Consider the following 25,770-nt stretch of genomic DNA (forward strand, 5'->3'; position numbering starts at 1 on the left):
GAAAGCCCAGGCATCATGTGTAATAGGTTGTGTATGTGTTATGTACATTTGGGGGAAGGAAGGTGGTAAGCCTCTATAAGATTCTCCTAAGGGTCAGTGACCTACAGAGGTTAAGCACTCGTCAGATTCTTGTTTTTAAAATACTTATTATTGGGGATTTACCAACTAATCTCCTCGCTGAAGCCTAAGCCACTTAAAGGCAAACACCCTATAAAGCAAACTGTTGAAAATCTCTTCGCACCTAATAGAGCATCTTGCCCAGCAGATGGGCTGCTTAAAGCATTCGTACAACTGAGAGAGTGACCCTTTGCATAATCAAGCTTCAGATAGAACAGCCTGGAGCCCAAGCTGGTTTCACCTGTCATTATAACACAAAGATGTTGGGAAAGAAGTCTATTTTTTAGTAATAGAATTGAGCCTAGGGACTTCACAAAATAAAGCATTTGGGAAAGGAAACTCTTTTTATGAAGCACTTGCCAAGAGCTGGGCACAGTTCCAAGCATTTTCCGTACTGTATCTTTAATCTTCTAAGTAAGCCAAGGAGGTGAGTATTTTAATCGGAAAAATTTCTTGGAGCATTAACTTGCTGAAGATCTATAGCCCATAAATGGGAGAGCTGGAATCTGAAACCAGATCTTTCTAATAGCATCTGCTCTGTGCTTAGCATTGTGTACCAAGTGCTGGAGGTTGGGGGTAGATGCCATGTGCATGGGAGAAATACAAGGAAAACTATGGGCCTTCCTTCTCGGAACTTACAACCCAAGTAAGTGGTTCAGTGTCGTTCTAGGACCGGAAGCCTCAGCATCACCAGAAACTTGTTAGAATGTAGATTACTGGGCCAACCCCTTCCCCACTGAATGAGAAACTTAACAAGCACTTCAGGTGATTCTGATTTGCTTCAGTTGGAAGCCCCTGAGTTAGGTTATTGCAGATTATGATCAATCAGAAGCAGCAGAGAAAGCTGCCTCTTCATTGTCTTCTCTGCCGCCACCCTTTTGGTAAAATTTCTTAGCTGAGAGTAGAAGGCAAAGCTGTCTTCACCATCATCACTCATATCAAGATGGATGAGGGTGAGGTGGGTTCATGGTCAACAGATAAACAAGGAAGCCTTGGATATGAAGGACCGCTGCTGTCTTCTAAAACTGCCGTGTTTTCATTTTCTTTTCTTTCTAAACAGGAAATTAGGAATGGCTGGCCAGAAACTAGGCTCTTCGGCTCTCCTTTGTTATATTCGTCCTGACACTGCCGATCCAACGAGTAGCTTTAGTTTGACTGTGGCTAATGTTGGCACATGCCAAGCAGTCCTGTGTCGAGGTGGGAAGCCAGTGCCACTCTCTAAAGTCTTCAGCCTGGAACAGGACCCAGGGGAGGCTCAGAGGGTGAAGGACCAAAAAGCCATCATAACAGAGGTAAATCTTACTCTCCACCAGTCACTTCTACTCCTCAAATCTAATGAATGCTATTCTACAAAGAACAATGAAAGTCCATTTTCTTCCTATCAAGCCTTGTAAATTGTATTCAATCCAGATAATAGTAAAAGAAGAAAATCTAATGAGCAGCTAATAACTAGCAGAAAGAAAGAGCAAATTAATTAGAAATGAAAAAGCCTAAATTGTGATCTTTAGACTTATACCTTGCATGTAAAATAAATGTAAATGTCCCCCTTGGTTAATTTTCATCTGGTTTCTTATTCCGAAACACAAGAAGAAAAAGTTGTATGGTTTGACATCCCTGTTCTGAAGTGCAAAGTTTCACAGTAGTTTTCCTGTTTATGGCTGAATATATTCTGGTTTTTTTTTTTTTTTTAATAAAGAAGCATCAATGTTTCTAGTATTTCATAACTTTTCTCCTTTTTCAGAAGTTAGCATGGGACTTTTGCTTTCAAAGAGACTTTAGCAATTACATGTAAACACTGTTTACTGCAAAGCAGAATTTTGTTCAGATCTTCTGCCCATAGTTAATTGTTTATGTCTTGACTGTTGAGTTCTTTGTGTATTTTGGATACAAGTCCTTATCAGAAATGTTTTGCAAATATTTTCCCAGTCTGTGGCTTGTTTTTCATTCTTTTAGTAGTGTCTTTTGCAGAGCAGAAGTTTTTAGTTTAATGAAGTCCCACTTACTAATTTTCTTCCTCATGGGTCATGCTTTTGGTGGTGTATTTAAAAACTCATTGCCAAACCCAAAGTCACCTAGATTTTCTTCTGTGTTGTCTTCTATAAGTTTTGTCTTTTACATTTAGATCTGTGATTTATTTTGAATTAATTTTTTTTTTTAGTAGGTGTAGGTTGCTCCGTGTCCAGATTTTATTTTTTTGGACATGTAAATGTCCAGTTGTCCCAGCAGCAAATTGCCTTAGCTCCTTTGTCAGAGATCCGTGGACTCTTATATGTGTGGGTCCACTTCTGGGCTGTCTTGTCAGAATTTTACAATAAGTACTGTCTAAAAGATTCCATCCAAGGAAGCACAAAACCAAAAATTATCCTTCTAATGTGGTTGATGCTATGAAGATTCTGGAACTATGATCTTAGGAGGGTCTTTCAGTCAGAACAAATGAAGATAAAAGATAACTTTTTATTTGATTAGTCTATTACAGAATTTAATTAATGCTGTTTAGATTTTTCTTAGGGAGTCATAAACAAGTAGGAAACATTTTTATAATTACAGACATGTGTTGTTTGCCTGTTACTTGCTTAAGCATTGTATTTTCATTGTTTTGTTTAACTTTCACAATAACCCCCATGAGAGAAGTGCTTTTATTTTTATTTCACAGATGAGGAAAATAAAATTACAAATTTTGAGAGTTTGTGACAAGTTCTGATAAATAAGAGTGCCAGAATTTTCACCCAAAGAATGACTGTAGCTATGAAATTAATATATTGAGGGCTTTGGTGGTTTTGTTTGTTTTTTTCTTAAGAAATCAGTATGAAGCATCTGGCAGATGAACATGCCCAGCCTGCAACCAGGGTTATTCCTTTTCCTCTGGGTTTAGAATTATATCATTCTTGATATGACCCTTAAAGAGTAAGTAAATTATGCCATGGATTTCAGACTTTCCTTTTCTAGGCCAAATAACTTCAGGGATTATTCAGTACTTTAGCTATAAAGATTCTCTTACCCAGTTAATATCTTCAGTCCCAACTTTTAGTCCCAACTCTGCCTTTGTTATTTATTTATTTGGCTGACCTGGGTCTTAGTTGCAGCATATGGGATCCAATTGCCTGACCAGGGATCGAATCTGGGCCCCCTGGATTGGTAGTGTGGAGTCTTAACCACTGAACCACCAGAAAAGTCCCCCAACTCTGCTTTTAAATGAGAAGTCATTTTTAGTGACCCATCTGAGTTTTGGCCCCTGCCAGAATACTAGTGATGGAGAATTAATGATAGTTTTGCTTATTGTTTTCCTAACAGATGTTTCTCTATTTAAGAACATGCTGAGGCCTATACTTAATGTTAGAGCAAATATCTTTTGAGATGGAGGTGCCTTTTAGCCACTTGATTTTCATTGGTTTTAACTCAGGCCTCTCAACTATTTTTGGTATAATACCTATTTGATATTCTGTCCTTTTGGAATTCTACACATTTATTTTTTGTAAATCCACTTAAAATTACACATACCCTAGGAGAAAACCATATGACATGTCAATTCTATTCTATTGTAGAGCCCTAAGTGTTGTGATCTAGAAAGACATAAAATTGTGTGTCACTGTTGCTTGTTTCTCAAACTTTGCATTCTGCTTATCTCTAGGACAACAAAGTGAATGGGGTGACTTGCTGTACCCGGCTGCTGGGCTGTACATACCTCTACCCTTGGATCCTCCCCAAGCCCCACATATCTTCCACTCCACTCACCATTCAGGATGAGCTGCTGATTCTGGGAAACAAAGCATTGTGGGAACACTTGTCATATACAGAAGCGGTCAACGCAGTACGCCATGTGCAAGACCCATTAGCAGCTGCCAAGAAGCTGTGCACATTAGCCCAGAGCTATGGTTGTCAGGACAATGTGGGGGCAATGGTGGTTTATTTGAACATTGGTGAGGAAGGCTGTACTTGTGAAATGAATGGGCTCACGCTGCCAGGTCCTATGGGATTTGCTTCAACCGCCATCATCAAGGACCCGCCCAAGCCGACCACTCCTTCCTCTAGCAGTGGTATTGCCTCTGAGTTCAGTAGCGAGATGTCCACTTCAGAGGTGAGCAGCGAGGTGGGGTCCACCGCTTCTGATGAACATAACACTGTTGGCCTGGATGCTGGCTTACTTCCGAGGCCAGAGAGGCGCTGCAGTCTCCACCCAGCACCTACCTCGGGGGTGTTCCAGCGCCAGCCCTCTTGTGCGACTTTCTCAAGTAACCAGTCTGACAATGGCCTGGACAGTGATGATGACCAGCCGGTAGAAGGGGTCATAACAAACGGCAGCAAGGTGGAAGTAGAAGTAGATATCCACTGCTGTCGGGGGAGGGATCTTGAGAACTCACCCACCCTTCCAGAGAATTCTCCTGCCCCATGCCCCGAGGACCGTGCTAGAGGATCGTTATTTGGGATCCGAAGACAGAACAGTGTGAACAGTGGCATCCTCCTGCCAGTGAGCAAAGACCGGACGGAGTTACAGAAGTCTCCCTCCACTTCCTGTCTCTATGGAAAGAAGCTCTCCAATGGCTCTATCGTACCCCTGGAAGACAGCCTGAACCTCATCGAGGTGGCCACCGAAGCACCCAAGAAGAAGACCGGCTATTTTGCTGCCCCCACTCAGCTGGAGCCAGAGGACCAGTTTGTCATACCTCATGACCTAGAAGAAGAAGTGAAGGAACAAATGAAACACCATCAGGAAAGCAGGCACGAGCCTGAGCCCAGTGAAGAGGATCGGACCGAGCTCTCGGAGGAGTTTGACACGGCGCTGTAGTCCTCCCCCAGGGGCCATGGCATCGCACGAGGCTGCATGGTGTAGGGTAGGGGACCCTGCCAGGGGCGTTCTGCCTCTGTATCTAAACCACAGATGAGAGGAGGCTGGATCTCGGAGGTGGAAATGGTGAGAGCTGTCAGGGTCTTGCTCTGGATAAGCTAGTCAACACCATCAGTGTTAAGTTTCACATTTAACCTGCATCGGGATCCCCAGGGTTCCTGGGGAGCAGGCAGGCATTACTCTGTATCAGTCCTACCACCTGCCATTAACCCTTTCTCTCCTAGGATAATTATGAGAATTTGCCTGCCTGGGCAGGAAAGGGACTATTTCTGTGGAGGAAGATTGGTTCCTTTTACTGATTGCTGCTGATGGATCTCTGCGACAGAGAAATCACCTTCTATCTCAACCTGATGGGATGTGATGTGACTCGTCACATGGCTTTTCCTTCTTCTCTACGAGAATACAGCCTATTGAAATGATGTTTATTGGAAATGTAGAACCAAACAGATAACTTATGTTTGTGATGTAATGAGAGCACTTTCCACTGACTGTGAACTTTTTATTTTCAAATCTGCACTCGAGCCAATCTTCTTAGAGGCAGCCCAGATCCTTTGTCCATAGGCAGGATGATCATCGGGAGTTGGGGCCAGCTGTGAGGGTATGAGGAAGGGCCCTGGGAAATGGACTGTTGGATGTCAGACTGTGAAAGTTCCTGAGAAACAGGGGAGTAGTTCTTCTTTGGGGGATGAAGATGGGGAAGGGGTGAGGAACAAGACTACTTCCCCCAAGTCACAAAAAGAGAATAACTGCTAGGAATCTCCCAGAAGATCACAAGAGAAGCATTTGGGGATTGGCGTCTTTCCGTAACATGAGGTGGAGATGGCAGTCAGCCTCCTAGTACGCAGGGCCAAGGCTGCTGCTGCTGCTCACATCCAAGTAAACTTGAGTTACAGCAGACGACTCTGAACAGACTGAGGCTGAATGAGAACAGATGGATGGATGGAGCTTCCAGTTAGACAAGTTCCTTCTCTCATTCTCGAGCCTAGAGATGGTTTTCTAAAATGTTAGGAGTGAGCTGAAGTTTCAACTTTTAATGGTTAACAGAGTCTTCTGAAAATGCTTATCCACCTCACATGGCTTCACAGTACTGGGCTCAATTTCTGAAAAACTTGATTGAGAAAATCCTAAGCTTACAGAAAACCTGGTTTACTGATTTTTTTTTTTTTGCACATCCCATGAAAGCCTAGCAAAATGCAGTTCCTTCTGTATTTCTGTTCCATTGCCTTTTCCTACAAAGTTTTGACATTGCTTAATTTTACCCAGTGGGGAATGTGCTTTGAATTTTTAGAATACTTTGACAATTAAAAAGAAAATAGAGTAGAATCATTTTTAATCTGTTTCATGAGACATGAAATGTTAAAGATAGGGTTGATCTATACATACATATGTTGGGGGTTTTATTTTGCTGAAGCAGTAGTAGGAAACCAGATGACCTCTCCACAGATAGTTAGGTATCCTCATCTTCTCAGAGGCCTGTACCCATATGTATGTGTCAGTGGGGTACACACTCTTGGAAGATTCCATACCAATGAGTGTCTGGTGTTCAGCCTCTCTAAGATATGAATTTGAGTCCCCAAATTGTCAGGAACACTTTTTTCTGTGTCAAACTACTTGTTAGCTACTGAAAAGTTTTAGAACTCAGGTCTTGATTTGAAGTGGGGATCATAATATGGTTCATACAAAGTTCAGGTGCTGTAAGAAAGATGGGAACAATAGTGTGTTGCCGCCTTATTTTTTTATGGGAAAATGGGGGGGGGGGGGGAATGAAGGAAAAATGAAGGGAAAACCCAAGATGATAGTGATGAAAATTATTTTGGGACGAAACCACTTTAATAGTCTTTTTAAAATTGTCCTTTATCTGTGAACTGTTTCTTGTCTGTTTCCCACCCTACGCTAATTGGAACCACTACAAAGCCCAGTTATGAAACTGCTTAACTAAAAGTAAATGTATTTACTTTTTAATCAGAAGAACCTTCAAATTCCCAGTGTTCTTTTATGTTTATGTCCCAGGTTTATGTTCAGGAAACATTAGGTTGTATGAAAATATAGGCTGTACCAAAACTGATTTGCTCTTTTTCTTGTAACTTCGTTTGATTCATTTCCCTCTATAATTACTGTTTGTTAAAACAGAGGATGAAAAGGCCATAGCCCATCACCAAAAATACACAGAACCCTCTTGACCTATGAAGTCATTTACACTTCCTGTGTGAGCTGATTAGGTTGTCAGGTGGTAAAAGCCAGTAATCTGTCTCCAGGTGAATGTAATCTGCTTCCTAGGACTTTACCCAGAGGACGCGTTCCCCAGGTGGGCAGAGGCCCATTGATCTCTAGCCCAGAGGTCCCAGCCTCTGCACGATTCTCAGGTCACTGTGTGTACCTCCCATTTAATGGAGTTGTTTAAGAGAGTTTCTGAAAGAATGTTACTCCTGCTTATGGGAGCAGTCCAGGAGTCCCATGGAAGAAAGAAAACTATACAAGTCTTGGCAGCCATGGTATTTTTATTCTTATCCAGATGGATTGGAAATGTATTTGAAAATTTGAATGCTAGTATGTCATAAAGCTACCGTGATACCATAGAGTCATTGAATTATTACTCCTCATTCAAGTGAGGGCTTTCTTATACTACTGTAGAGTGTATGTGCAATAAGTTGATGAATTCATTTTCCTGATGTATAGAAGAGCCAACACGAGCAGCTTGGTAATCATTGGGTGCTATTTTAATTGTTTGTAGTGAGTGCTATTTTCTAGGAGATGGAGCCAGTTAGGTTTGGCTGATCTGCTGAATATCAGATGATGCCATTCTTTCCACGTCAGCTCTCAGCAAAAGCAGGTACTTGGAAGCCACAGGCTCCCCTCCTCTGTCTACTCAATAATCACTAATGAAGAGACCTCCACAAGGGAGCACTTGGCGGTTGTCGATAAACATACCAATTATTAAATAGTCTCCAAGCCATTCAGTGATGTCTGCAGCATCACTCTAGAACTGTCTTGTGTCACTTTTTTACTTCCCTCTGGGCGGGGCCTCTCAGACTCCCCCATTCATGGAGGCAAGTTAATCTTTCTCTCCAGTTAGTGACTTTTGCCCCATAGTTGGGTAAGCACTTCCTACACTGAGAAAAGCAGCTACAGTAAATCCTGCTCTGTTTCCCTCATTTGGTGATGATTCAATCACACATAAGCTCCTTGTATTCTAAATTTCATGCACTTCTCCCAGATGCTATAGGGTTTTCTCTCACTGTTGCCAGTGGAGGTCATCCAGACAGTGAGTTCATATCTTATGGTTTTGTGCAATCATTGTCGTATTGTAGTCCTAAGACTCATTATAGTGTATTTTTGATATTTTTGAAATGTGTTAAATTTTTTAATTCAATAATATGAGCCAGAGCATGTTGCAGCAAATCTATTGTTTGTATAAAAATAAAATAAAAATAACGATAACAATAATAATAAATAAAATAAAATGGAATATCTTTTTCATGGCTTTGTTTTAAAATGGAATACCTGTTATTTTATAAGTACTTTATTTTAGCATGAAACTGTAATTTTCTCTAACTTGTATGTAGAATTAGTTTCTTAACCAAAAGCACCTTTAGGATTTTTCTGCTTTTTCTTGCTTTAGGGGAAGATAAGTGAAATCACATTCCATGACAAATATGAAGCTATGAGTTAAGGCAAGAATAAATATTTTTGATCACCTTTTAAGCTGAAATAGCAATAAAGATTTTTTACATTAAGAAATATTATATTCTGACTTGGTTTATATGTTTAAATAAATCCCAAAGACAAGAAGCATGGTCCTTATTTCCATGCAGGTTATTAGCTGATGAAAGGGACCTCAACTTGTGAATAATCTACAGCACCTCTTAAACCACAGAGCTACCAAGGATACAGAGGAACTAAATGGATAATCTGGCCATCATGTCTGCCCTAATGGCTTTGGTGTTAGACTTTAAGGCAGTGGGTCTTGGCTCACAATACCTCTGATCTAGGTAAGCCTCTAAATTGTTCCCCTTTCCTCTCCCTATTGGTTGTCTTCCATAATTTCTGGATGTCCAAACAAGATTAGCTACCTTTCACTCCAAATAAAGGCCCAGTTGAAATAATTTTGCAAGTTTCCTCCTCATTTAGCGGAACTGAGCACACCTCCAATGTGCCAGGCCCAATGCCGCCATTTGCTTTCATACCTTGGTTCCATGACACACACCTACACCTATTCCAGGGTGGCATAACTACTTCATGTGACATAATTTCCCTGGTACATCAACCACCACAAGAGCACGAGTCACTCGGAACATGTTTCGGTGTGTGATCCACAGGGTCTGAGTTTTGCCTCTGCTACTTAAAAAGATTTAACTTTAGGCAAGTTCATGTCCCCAAGGCATAGTTTTTTTCCTTGATTGTTAAATGGAAATGAGTCTCATCAGCTGTGAGTTAAAATGAGATGATGCCAAGAAATATTTCCTTAGCTCAGCACTGGACCTGGCACTGAGCAGTTGTGTCAAGGAAACATCGACTGCTGGGTGAGCCACTTAAGCCTTCCCGAGCCTTCGTCTCATATGTGAAACATAAGAAACCTTGACCAACTGATCTGACAAGTGGTAGTAAGGCAAGTTTGGCTAAGGCATTTTGAATGTGATGGAGTGTTACTGTAGTGATGAGAGGAGCTGAATCGGAGCAGTGCTGTATAGCTGGGTCTGGGCACCATATGGGGGTCACAGAGGCGGAAGTCCTCATTTTCCCAAGCCCCTGACCCAGACATGGCAAAGATCTACTTAGGACACACTTCAGTTTGGAAGTTTTGGCGGGTTGGGGGCGGGTGGTGTTTAGGGTAGGAAATGGGTCATTCGATTTTTGCTGCTGTTAAACCTGTCTTGCCACTCAGTGAAAACTGTCTTGGGCTAAGATGGTGGAGGGGAAGCTTTGTTCTGTGGCATAGGTGTTTGTATTTTAAGGTCACAACGTGGACTTCTAGTTGATTGTTCTTCTCCAAGCTTTATTTTTGTAAAAGTATCATCTAGATTCCACAATTGCGCCCGCCCCGCCCCCCCCCCCCCCCCCCCCCCCGTTCTCTGTACAAGATTTAGTTTTGATCCTTTGCCTGGGATAGGTTTTATAAGAATTAAGAGTAGGAAGGATTTAAGAGGTGAGAGGAAAGACAGTATATTCCAGGGAGAAGAGCTAGCAAACCTGCAGGAGTAAAAATGTCCAACCCATGTCAGAGGAGATGATGCTGACAGTTGTTTTCATTGTCATTTTGGCATACGTTGAAACAGGCTTATGTTGGCTGATTTCTTACTAACTGTATATAGACAGTCTGAGATTTATGTCAAAATTTCTGTTTTTAGAAATGTACTAAAAATTCAGTTTGAATTTATTTAATCTCATGAAAGTAAGTTTTGAAAAAAGATGGCAACTAGAAAATATATAATAATATTTCTAGTTGCATCCCACATGAACTGAATATCTGAGACTAGTTGTAATGTATAAGAACAGCTATTAAAATTATCAAAAGAACTTTATTTTCGAGATTCTGTGTTAATGAACTGTTATATTATGGAAACAATTCAGGATCATGAAGAATTTATAATTAACCTTTGAAGGCCTAATCTGTAGGGCACTGGAAGGGATGCAGAAATAAAGATGCCTCCAATATACCTGAATATTCCCGGAAAATCATCTGCTTTATCTTTGCATTCAGCTGAATAACATGTTTTAAGAGGGTTATGAGTTATTTCTCACTGTTTGGAGGCCTCGTATTTTAGGAAATGATAAAATCTTCCAGGAAAGTGAATTCCAATCAAATAACTTTAAAAAGAAACTAACCTGGAAAGCTGGCAAAAACCATCTTCTCTGAACCCTAATGCAGGAATCCTGAGGAGGACCATGCATGCTAAAAGCACTTGCCTTCAGGTATCAGGGATCCAGCCCCCCATCTCTAATGGAGGAATGCTTCTTGGGGTCATGGCACACTATCGTATCTAGTGGGCAGGAGAGTTTTCTTCTAGGAGAGAGTCAGAATGGAATTACTCCTTTGAAATCTAACCACACAAAGGCTTTAAAATCACTTCCCTGGGATCATATACAGGGGGAAATGGCATGTTTTTCTTAATGACTTTAGTTCAGACAGGCAAGATATTTCTACTGCCTGTGACTGCCTGACGTGTTATTTTCATCTTTCAGAATTCCTCTGGCTATTATTTAAGCTATTATTATTACCTTACCATTTGGCAAGAGAGCCAAACCATAAGCATATATGCAGACTTCCCAATGTTGCTCTTAGTAGCAAAGGTGGAGGTATTTTTTGCACGCTCTCAGCCAACAAAGACACAGATAGAAAAATGAGATGATCATCTAGCTTTGTATTGGTTCCAGAGGGAGCATTTATGAAATCAAGTATGTGAAAACCACATATGTGTAAAGTGCGATTTTAATGGACCCATCTTTTTGAGAGAAACAAGGTGGGTTGAAACTTTAGGTTCCAGTGGATCTCAGAGTACTCCAGACCACACATATTCTGGTGCATCATTGTAATTTCTCTGCTGTTCCTGGCTGTCCTTGTACTGCTTCTGTTCTCGGTAGCTCCGCAGGGCCAGCACCACGCTGGCGCCATACATCACCACCAGAAGACAAGCAAAGGTGGCAGCCGCTCCATCAGTGCCTGCCAGCTGGCAGTTCATCCAGGTGAGACCCTTGCGGGCATAGACCCTCTCTCTTGTCCTGCAAGTGTCTGTGGTATTGATCTGCAAGGCTGCGTGGAGGTAAATGCCGATGCCCACACAGTAGCCCACTGCCGCCAGGAGGCTGAAGGTGGCCTCCAGGAGGAGCCACTTCCCTGGCAGTTTGTGTAGACTTTTGGCTCCTTGGAGTAAAACACCCAAGGTGAGGACACCAAGCCCCAGAGAAACAGCCACGCCGCCGTATATCAGGGGTGCCCGGAGGATTGTGTACTGCTGGTCCAGCTGCCGAACCTGCTCCAGCTCGGTGCCCTCAAATGGTGAGTAATAGTTGTTCCCAAAGCCGCCGCCGCTGGCAAAGCTGGCGCTGAATCCGGCCAGGACAAAGTAGGAGGCCACGATACACATGAGAACCATCCCATTCAGTATCACCTCCACTATCTGTATCACACCTAGGAGGAGAGAGATGGGGGATTTAACACTGATCACTCACCCAGGAAAGCTCCCTAGGTCAGACAAGAGAAATAACATTGGTGAGCTGATTGTGAGGACACAGACTCAACATTAATATCCTTGGTTTTGGGGGGGGGGGTTTGGTTCATCTAGGGGGGGCTTTCTTTTTGGCCACACCATGTGGCATGTGGAACTTTCCTGACTAGAGATCAAATCCATGCCTCCTGGAGTGGAAGCACGGAGTCTTAACCACTGGACCTCCAGGGAAGTCCCCATTTTTTATTTTGTTTTAGTACTCATGTTTGAAAAAATCAAAATGCCACTGTGGAAAAGGTTTTGGCAAACTACACATACACTTACCATGTGACTTTGCAACCTGTACGCCTGAGCATTCATCCTAAAGAAATGAAAACCTAGGTCTACACAAAAACATGTACACGGATGTCACAGCAAACCCAAATGCCCTCCAAAGGACGAACGGTTAAACAATCTGGTACAGCCCTCCCAAGGGGAAACTCTACTCAGAGGTGAAAAGGAATGAGCAGTTGATACTTGGAACAGCTCGGATGGATCTCAAGGGATTCATAATGAGTGAAAAAAAGAAAAAGCCAGACTCCAAAGGTTACGTACTGTATGATTCCATTTATATAACAGCCTCAAAATGAGAACAGATTCATGGTTGTTGGAGGATAGGGATGAGTGGGGGTGGGGGAGGGGAGGGGTGGGACTGTGAGTCGGGGAGCCAGAGAGATGCCTGATGATGCGGTAGTTCTGCAACTGACTGTGGTGGTGCTCACACGAATCTACGTGTGCGATAAAACCTCAGAGACCTACACTCACACAGATTCGAGCACATATAAAACTGGTCAATCCTAAACAAAAGCTCTGAAGATTGGCAGTTTCCTGGTTGTGATACTGTACTCTAGTCACCATTGGGGTAAACCGAGCTCATGCCATGCAGTGCAGTACAGTGCTGTATTAGCAGTGTTCCGTGAATGTATAATTATTTCAAATTTTAAGGTTTTAAAATAATAGAAATGACATAAAAGGTTGTAAACTGAAAGAAATTCACCCATGTCACTATGCACCCTGTTCTCTACCCCCAACCACTTTCAGTGTTTTCTAATACAACTTTCCAGTGTTCCTTTATGCAAATAAAAATAGTCAAGGCTGAATTTCACCGCTCCCTTCCCCTGCTAGTGTCATAGGGAGCACACCACACACACTGCTCTGCATCGTGCTTTTTTCATTGACTCTTCCTACAGATGTTCTCAGATCAGCTCTGACAGGGCCTGTGATGTGGCCTCCAACCCTACCTGTGGGTGGACCAGTCTACTCAACCAGGATCCTAATGCTGGATACCCAGCCTGTTACCTGGGGGATTCTTACAAGTTTAAGGAACCCCCAAATGCCATGAGGCAGGAGACATCAGCAGGTGAATGGAGATAAATGTCATCTTGTCCAGAGTCACCCTTCACCCTTTATTTCTCCCTGAAGGGGACCTCAGCCTCTCAGGAGGCATATTCCTGGGAGAAGGTCTCCTGTGGTTCCCTCAGGTGTCAGGGATGAGAACAGAGAGGAAAGCATAAGAACTTAGAGCGGGAGCACAGGCTCACTCTTTGCTGCCTTGTGACCATGCCCAAGTCATTGGCTCTAAACCTCAGATACCTCATCTGATAAATAAATGAAGGTAATGCCTTCTTTTGTCTGTCTTATCCCACAGGGCTGGGGTGAGGCCCAGATGAAACCAAGTATGTGAAAATACCTGGAAAATCATAAAATGTTATGCAACTGGATGGTGATGCTACCTAGTAACATTTATAAAATGAAAGAGGATTAGTAAGAGATTTAGGAAATGGGACAAGTTTAAGAAAAGCATGAATTCCCAGAAATCAGAAAAACTCTCTAGTACACAAAGGGGTACCACAATGTTTACAAACTGAGGAGCTAAAGACCAGTGTGTCTAAAGTACTTAGGCAACAGCGACTGGGCTTGCTGATTCCATCTCCTGCTGGGCCCACACAAATTCCAAGGAGGTCCACAGGACAGAAGTAGCAATAATTAAGGACTCTGAGATTGAGAAGCTACATTCCTCTAATTTAAATCTGACAATAACATCAGACCAGAACTGCATACTCCTATCCCAGGCACCATAAACTACTGGCTACTCTCTCCCTACAGCGAATTGACCGAGAGATCATTCTAATTCACGGGGAGTAGCTACCTCCCCTAATCATACCTTTCTCTGCCTTGGTTTCCCTTCTGCATGCAATTAACCTCTCACCCTCTGAAGGGAAGCAGGAATGCTGTGCTGATACAAGATGGGGGCAGCCTGAACCTCTCCTTCCGGGACAGATTCTGCCAAAACAGCAGAGTTATAATACACGGAGCACATATCTGCCAGCCTGGAATGGAACATATCTAGATCTTGTCAACCACTCCATTGACTGCAACAAGCAAGAGGAATTAACGGTCTGTTGCCGGGTCCAATGATGAAGAAATATGGCCACTGGGTATCACTCAGAGCACCAGCCAGACCTGCCTGGCTTTGCTGAAAACAATGAACAGGTTCAAGTATTTCCAAGCATGCGGTTAATGCAGAAAGATACACAGACATCAGGAGAAAAGAAAAGAGTGGCCTACTAGGAGCCTGGTGGGCTACAGTCCATGGAGTAGCCATGAGTTGGACAGGATTTAGCAACTAAACCACAACTACCACTAGAGCTAGCAGTTAGGGATAAGCTGTAGAGGAAAATGAAAACTGAAGCAAACAGATTTTCGTTGTAAAATAACATCTTTTTTGGGTGAGGCTGCTTTTGTGGCTAATCAAATTAAAACTCCTCTGTTAATACTTTCTTATATATTCTTCAAGAAGTTTTCTAATCATATCCAAGCAAATATATGTATTTCCTTTTGTAAACCCAAATGGAACTCACCTTTTAAATGTGCCAAGTAAGGAAATAATATTATAAATGTAAAGAGAACCATCACCTCCAAATCAAAAATTTTTCTTTGGATTTTTATTGGTGTTACATAAAGCAAAGAACATATTCACTTGTACCAAGAATGTATTATAATGGGCCATAAGTCCTAATTTAACATGCATTAAGAACCCACAAGGTTGTCTGGCCAAAAGTAGCATTCTTCTGCTGGGAAAGATTTTACATTCTTTGATTCTGGATGGATCCTGAATTCTGGTTGTTGAGTTGAATCTGTTGTACAGTGGTACATTTACAAGAGGTACAAAAAACGTATTGAGCTTTCAAGGCCATTGTAAGGGGGCTTGTTAGAAAACCTCTTTTGCAACCCAGTGAAATAATCTGATTCCTCTTTCCTCAACCCATGTCTCCTCCAACTTAAATCTCACAGAAGTGGTCTCCCCAGCATCCCCACCCGCCCTCACCCAAAGCATTAAGGAAGTGAAGAACCTAGAGTTCAGTGAGGAAAAAATGTGAGGCTAATCTGCTTGAGACAGCTGTGTTTAGAGGACTTAAGGCTGAAATGTTTTTTTCATGTCTATGTGGCTTTTCATGCACACTGAGGATAAGGTTCCCTTGGTTATCTCCCTTTATTCAATCAAGAGTGCATTTTGCCAAAGCACATGCCTTTTCCTTGTGGCTCCTGGGCTCTGGTTTTGGTGTGTTTTTATTGTTTTATTTTCATTTTTTTTTTTTAAAGTCATTTTGGTCAGTCCCTCACCAACAGAGGGCTCCAGAACCAGGGTTTATTACATCTGGTGGTGCTGTTCCAAGTACCCTGGAATTCGGCCCAGCAAACCAAAGCTGGACTGTTTACCTCCTGAGGGCTGGCAAATTCTACAACAAAGCATTCCAGAAAGACGGTAGTTCACAGTAACTTCCATCACTCAAGTTTGGTGGAATGTTTTAAAAGGCCTAAAACTCCAACATTTTTGCAGGCTTCTCCTTCAGCTTCCTGACCTTTTGGTAACCCCTGATGGCCAGCACGGCCCCCACTGCAAAGACCCCAATGCCCAGGGCAGCAAAGATTCCAGCACCAATGTCTCCCCCATGGAAACTGCAGCTGAAGCCACTGTATCCTTTGCTCTGGTACAGCGCCTCCCTCTCCTTGCACACGGGAGAGGCGTAGGCAGCCGAGAGGTTGTGGAAATAGAAGTACAAGGCCGGGATGTATGCCCCGGCAATGAGCACGTGCAGCACACCTTCAATCACCAGCAATGGGGGGCAGTGCCACGGCACCCGCAGAACGCCCAGGGTGAGGAGGAGGCAGCAGAAGGCCATGAAGGCTCCGCTGCAGGCCATCGCCACAGTGACCGTGGGCAGCTTTAGCTGGTAGAACTGAATGTCCAACTGCTGCGCTTTCTCCCCATCAGCACCACTGAAACCACTGTAAGCCCCTCCATACTGGTAGTAGTAAATGCCCCCCAGGCTGGTGATGCCCGTGTAGCCCCCCGTGGAATTGTAAGACACAGAGCTGCAGGCCAGGATCAGCAAGTTCAGGAGAACCTCCAGCATTTGGCAGCAGGCTGCAAAAGAAGGGCGTGTTACCATTTTGAGAGATGCTGTTTTACACTTGAAGACTTCCACCTAAAGGCTTATCTTCCCCGTGGCAGCTCATGCCACAGCCAGCTCTTTCTTCTTGCCCTGGGAAGGCCTGAGCAGCCAAAGCTGCAGGATTAGCACTAGATGGCAGCAGGGAATCATGGCCTCCAGAAATGATGTCAGAGATACTTTGGACTGAAAAGGATAACTCTAAAAACAGCAGAGCAGCCGGTCCAGGTGGCTGCAGGACGATGAGGGACGAAGTCAGGCCAGGGAGCAGGAAGAAAGGTGTTGTTTATGGAAGGCAAGAAGATTCTTTGCCCTAGCCCTGCCCTGTCCCAAAGACTGAAACAATAGTTGCGTCCTCTTTAGATGCTTTGTGGCCATCTTCAGTTTGCTTCCCTTATGGCTCAGCTGGTAAAGAATCTACCTGCAATGCAGCAGATCTCAGTTTCATTCCTGGGTTAGGAAGATCCACTGGAGAAGGGATAGGCTACCCACTCCAGTATTTTTGGGCTTCCCTTGTGCTTAGCTGGTAAAGAATACACCTGCAATGCGGGAGACCTGGGTATTCGATCCCTGGGTTGGGAAGATCCCCTGGAGAAGGCAAAGGCTACCCACTCTAGTATTCTGGCCTGGAGAATTCCACGGACTGTATAGTCCATGAGGTTGCAAAGAGTTGGACACAACTGAGCAACTTTCATTTTCTTTCAGTTTGGAAGAGGAAACTTCTCCAAGTTTGAAAAAGATTGTAACATAGTGCTTAAAAATTATAATGAAGTCAGAAAAAAGCATGGAAGTTATCCATCAAAATATTAATCATGGTTCACAAGTACCAGAGATAGGAAAGATTAAGTTAATTAATTACTGAATTAAATATAATTAAACAGTAAAACATAATTTACTGTTCTTAGACTTTAACTCAAGAAGTAGTGGCTCAGATGGTAAAGAATCTGCCTGCAATTCAGGAGACCTGGGTTTGATCCCTGAGTTGGGAAGATCCCCTGGAGGAGGGCATGGCAACCCACTCCAGTATTCTTGCCTGGAGAATCCCATGGACAGAGGAGCCTGGTGGGCTACAGTCCATGGCATCGCAAAGAGTCAGACACGACTGAGCCACTAGCACTTTCACTTTCACAGAGCAAATCTGGGCTGTGATACTTTCCCAGAGCTGGATTTTTTCAGGATCCTTGGCTGCATTATCCTGGACAATCAAAGAGCCCCAGCTTTCTACCAAAGCTGGCTGCTTTCCTTAAAGTCAGTTTTATTGTGATATGCCTTATCCACAACAAAATGACCTGCATTAAGCACACAGCTTGGTAAGAGTATGACAAATGTGAATGCAAAGATACAAAATACAAGAGTATTACAAATGTGATTATGTAATCATAATCAAGATATAGACTGTTTTCATCCTCCCAGAAAGTTCTCTAAAACCCTTTGGGGTCAACCGCTCACCCTCCTCCTCAGGCCACCACCGATCTGCTCTCTGCCATTAGAAACTAGGTTTGTCTTTCTCACATTTCATGCAGATGGAATCACACAGTTATGTGCTCTTTTGTGTTTGGCTTCTTTTTCTCTTCATAATACAAATCTGGGAGTTGTATGTGCTGGCACGGTTCTAGTGGGTCAGCTGACTGTAGGATCAGGCTGTTGCATCTCCCTGGCTTTTACAGAACCAGATTTTGGGCCTGGGTCCAGTTGGTCTAGGGTTTCCCTGGTGGCTCAGTGGTAAAGAATCTGCCTGCGAACGCAGGAGACACGAGTTCAACCCCTGGAAGTTGGGAAGATTCCCTGGAGAAGGACATGGCAACCCACTCCAATATTCTTGCCTGGAAAATCCCATGGACAGAGGAGCCTGCCGGCCTATAGTCCATGGGGTCCCAAAGAGTCAGCTAAACAGCAACCACCAGGTGGTCTAAGCATGAAGGTGTGTTACACTTGCAAGTTCACTAATTGAAACCAACCTCTCTCAAGTATTATTTTTACACTCTGCCATTCCCCCTCCAAAATGCAAATGGCATTACTGTTTTATTTAATTATAAAAGTAACACAGATAGTAAAAAAAAAAAAAAGAAAATCTAGATGAAACAAACCTATAATATAAAAATGATCTAAAGTCCAATCAATAAAACTGGAGAAGCCACTGTTACCATTTTTCTTTCTTTTGGACTTTTCTGCTACATGTGCATAATTTTTGCTGTTTATTTGTTTTTAAGTAAGAACAGGGTTCTCCTCTCTCTACTATTATATAACCCATTTTTTCACTTAATATGGTGTGAACAGTTTTTCTACCATAGCAAATATAAATCTATTTATATTTTTAAAGGATTATAGGATGCCACAATGAATTTAAATAATTTCAATGTAAAGGATATTTAGGCTTTTCCCAGTGTTTTGCTATATGGGAGCAGATATATGCTATGTATTTCCTAGCAGAGTTTGGAAAGGACAGAGCCTCTACAAACTCCTTATTCCTGTTGTAGCTTTAAATAGAACCAGAAAACAATCACCAGGGATGGGGGAGATGTCTGGTAGCACGTTTTTAAAAATAAAAGCCCAGAGCGTCTCTAGGCTTTACTCGCCCCTTAAAGGATCTGGTTCACTGAGTCAGCACCTTTCTCTTAAGAAGCAGTTATGCATTTCAGGTCATTCATTCCTCTGATTCTGGCTGAATATTTCAGACCTGTTAATGAGTTAACACTCTTAAAGTCAGCCATGGTTTGAAATCTTGACATAGGCTCAGTCCCATAAGCACTGGGTAAGGATACTGAGAATGCAAGGGTACTGGGGTATTGAGAATGCAAGTTAAGGGGCAAAATCTCCACAATTGTCCCCCTGAGCCTTTTCAGCATGGTCACAAGTCAATGCCATAGGCAGTGAGAAGCCATCTCAGAACTAAACCTCTAGGCTCTGAATGACAGATAACACCACTGACTATAGAGATTATAACGTATGGAGAGAGAAACTAAATTTTTAAGGATGGTTTGCAAGTAAGGTTGCAAGGTAAATGCAAACATTACTTTTTAAAAAACCACACACACTTTCCTTGTTACACTGGCCTAATTCTCCTCTTATGATCTTTTCCATTATGATTTGAGCAACAAAGGTCTAAAGGAAGAGGAAAAGGACAAAAAGGGAAAGGAGAAGCTGCCCCAAATGCAAATCAGAGGGAGCCAGGAGAAGAGCAGGCGATGTATCTCCTTCCCAGGGAACCTGTAACTCCTCACCATCCCTCCAAATAATAAACCCATAGCACAACCTATACACACACAGGATTCCTAGTGATCTCATATAAACATGTAACATTTGTACTTGCTTATTAGCTGATCTTTATCCTCAGCCTTTAAAGATTTTGGTAGCTGAGGAGTCTTGCCCCAAACCGTGGATTCAGGGCTTATCTCTTTTTGTAAGTCTTCCACTGAATTTCCTAAGGGTGATTCAGCCCAAACTGCAGGGTCTCCTTAAGAAGTCAGAGCCATAGCTGCCTCCCCTCTTTGCCCGTTTGCTGGAGGAGGAGGACGTGATTTCACCAACAAGGAAAAGAAGTCACAGAAGATCTAAGACAAGGCTGAAATTCTTCAGGTGACCTTTACACAGGTGTGCCTTTCCTGCTGAGACAAGTTCCTGGTGTTCAATGACTGCTGCTCTCAAAACAATACAACACTGTTTATATACGGGTCTCTGTGTGTCCAGAGATCTTTATGAGCCCTCACTTGTTAGCTTCTGACTGCTGAGCCATCCTTTCACTATCTTGACTCAGAAACCCAACCTCTAGGCCCAAAGCCAAGTAACTGGAAGCAATCAAAGCTAAATCAGGGGCCTCAAGCTCGGCCCTCTCCTCTCTCGTGGTAAATCAATCACCGAAGAAGAATACCTCTAGAGAAAAACCTGTTAAACAGCCTCTGGCTTGTTCCTACTGTTTATATCTCATCAAGAAAAGAAGGTCAAGCACATAAACCATATCAGGCCTTAGCGTTAGCTCTAAGTTTCAATTCTAGTTCTTCCACTTCGCAGCTGTGTGACTTTGTATAACTTACTGTACCTCTCTGAGCCTCAGGAGTTGTTGAGATAATTAAAAGCAATGGGGTGTGCCACCATATGTAAACTAGAGTGAGGATTCTTGTACCCAGATTACCTAGAGCTCTTCAGTAAGAGTTCTACGTAATCCTATAACAACATATTTCACTGTAATCATTCTAAGGGACACTTTCAGGTATAAATTTCATGATTTCTCCCCCTCCGGTTGAGAAGTTTTCCCCTCTTAGTCATAGGCAGCTGAGGTAAGTTTCTCACCAAATCATGTGAGCCATAAGGACTCACCCTGACAAACCTGATTTTCTTCATTGTTGGCAAGGCCAGGCCTGGTGCTAGGATGGGAACTCTGGAAAACCACATTTGGAGCTGACACATAATATTATTTAAAATCACAGTTCTTCAAACTGTGGATCCTAAGAAGTATTTTTTTTTTAATATTTAATTTTATTTTACCTTTATTTATTTGACTGTGCCGGGTCTTAGTTGCGGCACGCAGGAACTTCAATCTTTGTTGCAGCATGCAAACTCTTAGTTGCAGCATATGGGATCTAGTTTCCTGACGAGGGTTCGAACCCAGGTCCCTTGTACTGGGACTAGAAGTCTTAGCCAGTGGACCACCAGGGAAGCCCCTTAAGTGTGGCTTTTTGTTTTTAATGACACAGAACAGGACAGAAGTTGGTTCATGATGTATGTGTATTTCTTACTGTGGGTTTCAGTCAACAACATTTAAAAGCCATGATGGCATGTTTGGGCATCAGATCTCCTGTCCTGTGGCATGAGCTCAACCTGTCTGCCATCTCCAGGTCATCTTCCCTCTCTAGTTCTGACCACCTTGCCTGATGAGCCCCACTCTGACACCTGATAGCTCAGAGCTGGCTCTGCCTGGAGGTCCATCTGCAGCCTGAACACTGCAGGCATAGCTGCCTCACCACCCCTAGGCATGTCCGAGAAGAAACATGGGAAACCTGGCCACCTGTTTTTTGTTTTTTTAGAAAATGTGATCCTCATGTGGGTATGAAAACAAAAATGCTAGGAAACCAAAAGGGAAGCCTGCTTGAATTTTTACCCCACCAGCTTGGACCCCTTCCAGGACCACCAGCAAAGGTAAGTAAATGGTCTGCCTTCAAAATGGCTCACCTCTCCCAGTGCACAGGTATCTGCACTTGTGGCATTCCAGGAGCCCTTCAGCCTCTGACTGGTAATATACCGCTTCCTGTAGTCCAGGCTGGGGGTTCGAGGGTGAGTATCTCCCTGAAGTGGGTTCACTATAACCAAACACATACATGGCCATTAGCAGGCTTCAAATTCAATAGCTTGTTCAGTATTAGAATTCTGAACACCTCATGCTGGGCCCAGAGGTTAAAGAATGCACAGAACAGAAAATCTGCCACAGTTTTCATACTCCAGAGAATTTTTTGGCTTAGTGGCTTTACAGGGTGTTCAAACACTTGGCCCAATTCCACTAAGTACGTCACTTATCCTAGTAATTCTGAGCCCTACCTCTCATGCTGGCTTGTTGGCCTGCTGGGGAAGCGGGGAGGGTGGCTATTGAACAGGTAGCTGGGAACCACTTGGGGGAGCTTTTCAGTTCATTGAGGATGAGCTCTCTTCAAAACTAGTTTGCATTCACAAGACTGATGTCCAGACTGGTATTCTCTTCCTTCCCTTGTTACTTTGGAAACAGGTGAATCAGCAGTAATTTTCTAGGCTCTGGTGGTACAGACAATTTTGGACATCATTGCTCTCCCTCTTCTTCTGACAGCCCTGGCATATTCTATTCTGCTCCTTCTCCTCATGCCCCACTCCCAGCCTTCCCCATCACTTTATCCAGCATACCCTGGGCTTTTGTCCAAGATTCTGTGGTGAATGGTGGGGGCTGCATTCTACTGCCTGGGTTCCAGGGATTCTTATAGAACACAGATCTCATCATGTACCTTTTGGGTTCAAAATCCATAAAGTCCAAACTTCAAGCACAGTGCAGGAGGGCCCTTGTTCATCACTCTCCACTCACAATCTCACTTTTACAGACCCAGCCATAGTGAACTGCCCCTCTCCCTGCCCCAACAGATGATCTGCATTCCCATGCCTCTAGGTCACCATGAGAGACAGCCTGGAGCTTCTTCTCCAGAACTCAGCTTTGAGTCTGTCTCCTCCGGCAAACATTCCAGAGCCCAATCGGGGCCCCAACTCAGTTCTCTCTGAATCGGTTTCCCCTGGAGCAGCATATTTCAAATGTGCTGCAAATTGGCCTGTTTACTTATCAGTGTTCTATGGACATCCAGAGTAGACCTCTGTAGTCCCTGACCCTGCCTCCCATCCATTAAATACATGCTTGTTATGTGGAGGAGAGTCAAATAAATGTCTTTTGATTTTAAACCACCAACTATCTGTGAACAAAAGAAGCAAAAGTATTCCCTTCACTAGCTTTGGGGCTAGTAGGGGTAGTGGTGGTTGTGGTGGTCAGGGAGCCCAGGACACCATTTTAAAAGGAAATCTAAAAAAGAAGTTGTGGCTTCTCCTAGGTCAGGCAGTTACAACGCAGTGTGGCTTTAGGTAGGGAAACAATGGCCAGTGCCTGTGACTGTAACTGGGCACTCCCTTTGTTACACCTTGGCTAGTTAGTTCTAGATAATTTAACATAAACTCAGGATAGTAGCTTTCCCGCTTTGTGGACACAACAGGGAGAGAGACTGGGCTAAATCCTCCAAGTCCCACAGCAGACAGGAGTCTGGACTCCTCCTAGGAATGAGGGCAAAAGCCAGAAGGTAATCATCACTCTAGTACCTGCCTGTCTCCTGGCATCTAATCTGGGCATTCAGTAATTTTTGTGGAGTTAGATAGAACATGCAATGGGAAAAGGACCACTTCCCTAGAGAAAGAGTGGGGCCTGGGAATACTGCCTCTCCTTCCTTCCTTCCATCCTTACCCTTTCTCCCAGCTCACCAAGTCTTCTAAAACATCATGATGCTGTCACTCCACAGGCCTTGTGGGAACTCAGTTCTAAAGACAGGGATGGCAAAATGTGTTCATTCAGGAGGGTGAGGTCTGAGCCAACCATGGGATTTGAATGAAGCTGACCAGAAGGACCTCACTGACAAAGATGGGGGAAATCTCTGCCCTTCTGTGCAGAGTTTTAGGTTCATTCAGTTCTTTGGCTAAAAGTCTAGCTTCTCCCAGCTGTCTGGTTTTGAAATGCATATAGCCCTGGAAGGGGTTACACATTAATGTATTAACTTTTCACTGGGCTGACTTTATTAGGCCTGGACCTCCGGGGAACGGGACTTCCGGGAGGGCTGGTTTTGGAAAACAGGACAAGGGTCTGAAGCCTCAAGGGGGCAGTCCTGTGACCACATGGGTGTGGGTATGTGTGCTGGGGAGGGGGTGGGGAGGTTGTATCAGGGAGGAGCCTCAGATTCACCCCACCCACTCAATCTCCTTCCTACTCCTTCCCTTTCTGGTCCTGCAGTCCTTTCGTCTTCTCTACCTGGAACCCCGGCCCTGTCACTTTCAACGGGGAGTGGCGGGGAGGAGTGGACAGGGGTAGTGGGTCTCTGCTTTGTTAACCGGGTTCAGGTCAAGAAGTGTGTGTGCGGGGGAGGGGAAAGCATGTGGTGGTGGGCACTGTAAGGTCTTCCTTCCCTCCTTAGGTCACCTCTAAAAGCTCAAAAGGGAAGAATGGCACTTTCTCTAAACCCGCTTCCTAGGACAAGTAGTCGGGACCGCAGGCGGGCCTCAGCCCCAGGCTTCCTCAGGGCCGAGATCGAGGGCCCCCGCCGCCCCACCTCACCTTTCTGGTCCTCGGCGTCCGAGGCCCTCCTTCCGCAGGGGCGGCGGCTCCGGGGTTTCCCTCGTCGCGGGCCAGGGGGGCGGGGCCGCGTCCCAGGTCGGTCGCCGGGGTCCGTCCCGCGTCCGACTCTGACGGGAGTTTTCCCAAACTCTTTGTTCGCCGCCGCGATGGTCCCCGGCCCTGGGCCTGTCCTGGCGAGGTTCCCGGTTCCTCTCCCTGTCCCGGTCCCCGTCCCTCCGCCCGCCCCCGTTTCTCTCCCTATGCCGGTCCCCGGCTCTGTCCCGCTGTCTCTCGGGGTGGCCGTCTCGTTCCGGGCGGGGATGCCGGTCTGGGTCCCGTTCTCTCGGCCGGGCCCGGGACTCGCGAGTCCCCGACGTCGGTTCCATGGCTCGGTTTCGCGTCCCCGCCCCGGAACGACCCGAGGGCAACAATCCACAAGTTTCGACGGCAGGTGGCCAAGCCTGGGGGCGGGACGCTCACCTGCGCGCACGCGCACTAATCCCGCTGCGGCCCAGGAGAGCATTCACCTGAGGACCCGCGCCGGCAGGGGGAGCAGGTGAGCGCGGCCCGGGATCTGGGCGCGCGTGAGCCCAGATTGGGTGCGAGCCTAGAGCGTCGTGCAGCCTTACACACTGAGGACACGACTACCGCCTACCCACCGTACCTCGTCAGCCCTTAGGTATCTGCACCGTGACCCCTCAAGATGGCGGCCAGGGGGACTGTGCTCAATTTAGCACCTTGGGTTTGCTTTCCCAGAGTGTTCCCATCTGCTTTCTCCCTCAGCCACTCAGCCAGCCACCCAGCGGTTGTCCTCTTCCTCCCCCTTCCGCTGTCCTTACAACTGTGCTGTAGGGGACTTGAGGCCAGTTCAACCATTTATGAGTCCAGGACTTATAAAGTTTTTTTTTTTTTTAATGATGACCCACACAGAATTGACAACTTTTTTGTCAAATCAGGGTATTTTAAAACATAAAATTGCTGTCTGTTAATGAATTATTGTTCAACAAATATGTGTGAGCATCTGGCTTAGTGGGCTTGAGAGATCCAGCGGTGAACTCTCCTCGTACGGCACTTCCACTTCACTGTGTAAGGAGAACAGGCAATCAGAAGAGAAGACAAACTTGGACGGAGCAGGTTTCTTTATATAGATCTGGGAAGGGGACACTTGAGTTCTGGAAGAGAAGGAGGCAGCCTTGGGAACAGCTGAGAGAACGTTCCAGAAAGAGAAAAAGCCTGCGTTATGCAGAGGGCTGAACAAGAAGGTCACTGTGAGTGTAGTGTAGGGATGAGATGAGGCTGAGAAATGGGGCAGGAGCTGGTATAGGGCCTTCATGGTCA

The 25,770-nt window shown here is 44.5% G+C and overlaps 2 protein-coding genes across 6 annotated transcripts in view; one reads left to right on the forward strand and one right to left on the reverse strand.

Moving 5' to 3' along the window:
- PHLPP2 (PH domain and leucine rich repeat protein phosphatase 2) overlaps window positions 1–8,698 on the forward strand; it is a 59,424-nt gene extending 50,726 nt beyond the window's left edge. For all 4 annotated transcript variants that reach the window (XM_061138886.1, XM_061138885.1, XM_061138887.1 and 1 more), the window contains 2 exons: window positions 1,178–1,409; window positions 3,746–8,698. In XM_061138886.1, coding sequence (XP_060994869.1) covers window positions 1,178–1,409; window positions 3,746–4,900 — 1,387 coding nt within the window. In that variant the 3' untranslated portion in view covers window positions 4,901–8,698. The remainder of the gene's footprint in view (window positions 1–1,177; window positions 1,410–3,745) is intronic.
- Window positions 8,699–10,027: 1,329 nt separating this feature from the next.
- On the reverse strand, window positions 10,028–24,904 carry MARVELD3 (MARVEL domain containing 3). Of its 2 annotated transcripts, none has more exons than XM_061138889.1 (3): window positions 24,433–24,904; window positions 21,783–21,910; window positions 10,028–12,086 (listed from the first exon to the last, which is right to left on the reverse strand). In XM_061138889.1, exons 1-3 carry the CDS (start codon window positions 24,816–24,818, stop codon window positions 11,449–11,451), a joined length of 1,152 nt encoding a protein of 383 aa, XP_060994872.1. In that variant the 5' UTR covers window positions 24,819–24,904; the 3' UTR covers window positions 10,028–11,448. The 2 variants fall into 2 exon arrangements, with proteins under 2 accessions (XP_060994872.1, XP_060994873.1); XM_061138890.1 differs by lacking the exon at window positions 10,028–12,086 and adding an exon at window positions 12,194–16,591 and having other exon boundaries at window positions 24,433–24,903.
- Window positions 24,905–25,770: the final 866 nt, after the last annotated feature.

The sequence above is a fragment of the Dama dama genome, chromosome 4 (genome assembly GCF_033118175.1).
Source record: "Dama dama isolate Ldn47 chromosome 4, ASM3311817v1, whole genome shotgun sequence".
Taxonomy (NCBI): Eukaryota; Metazoa; Chordata; class Mammalia; order Artiodactyla; family Cervidae; genus Dama; species Dama dama.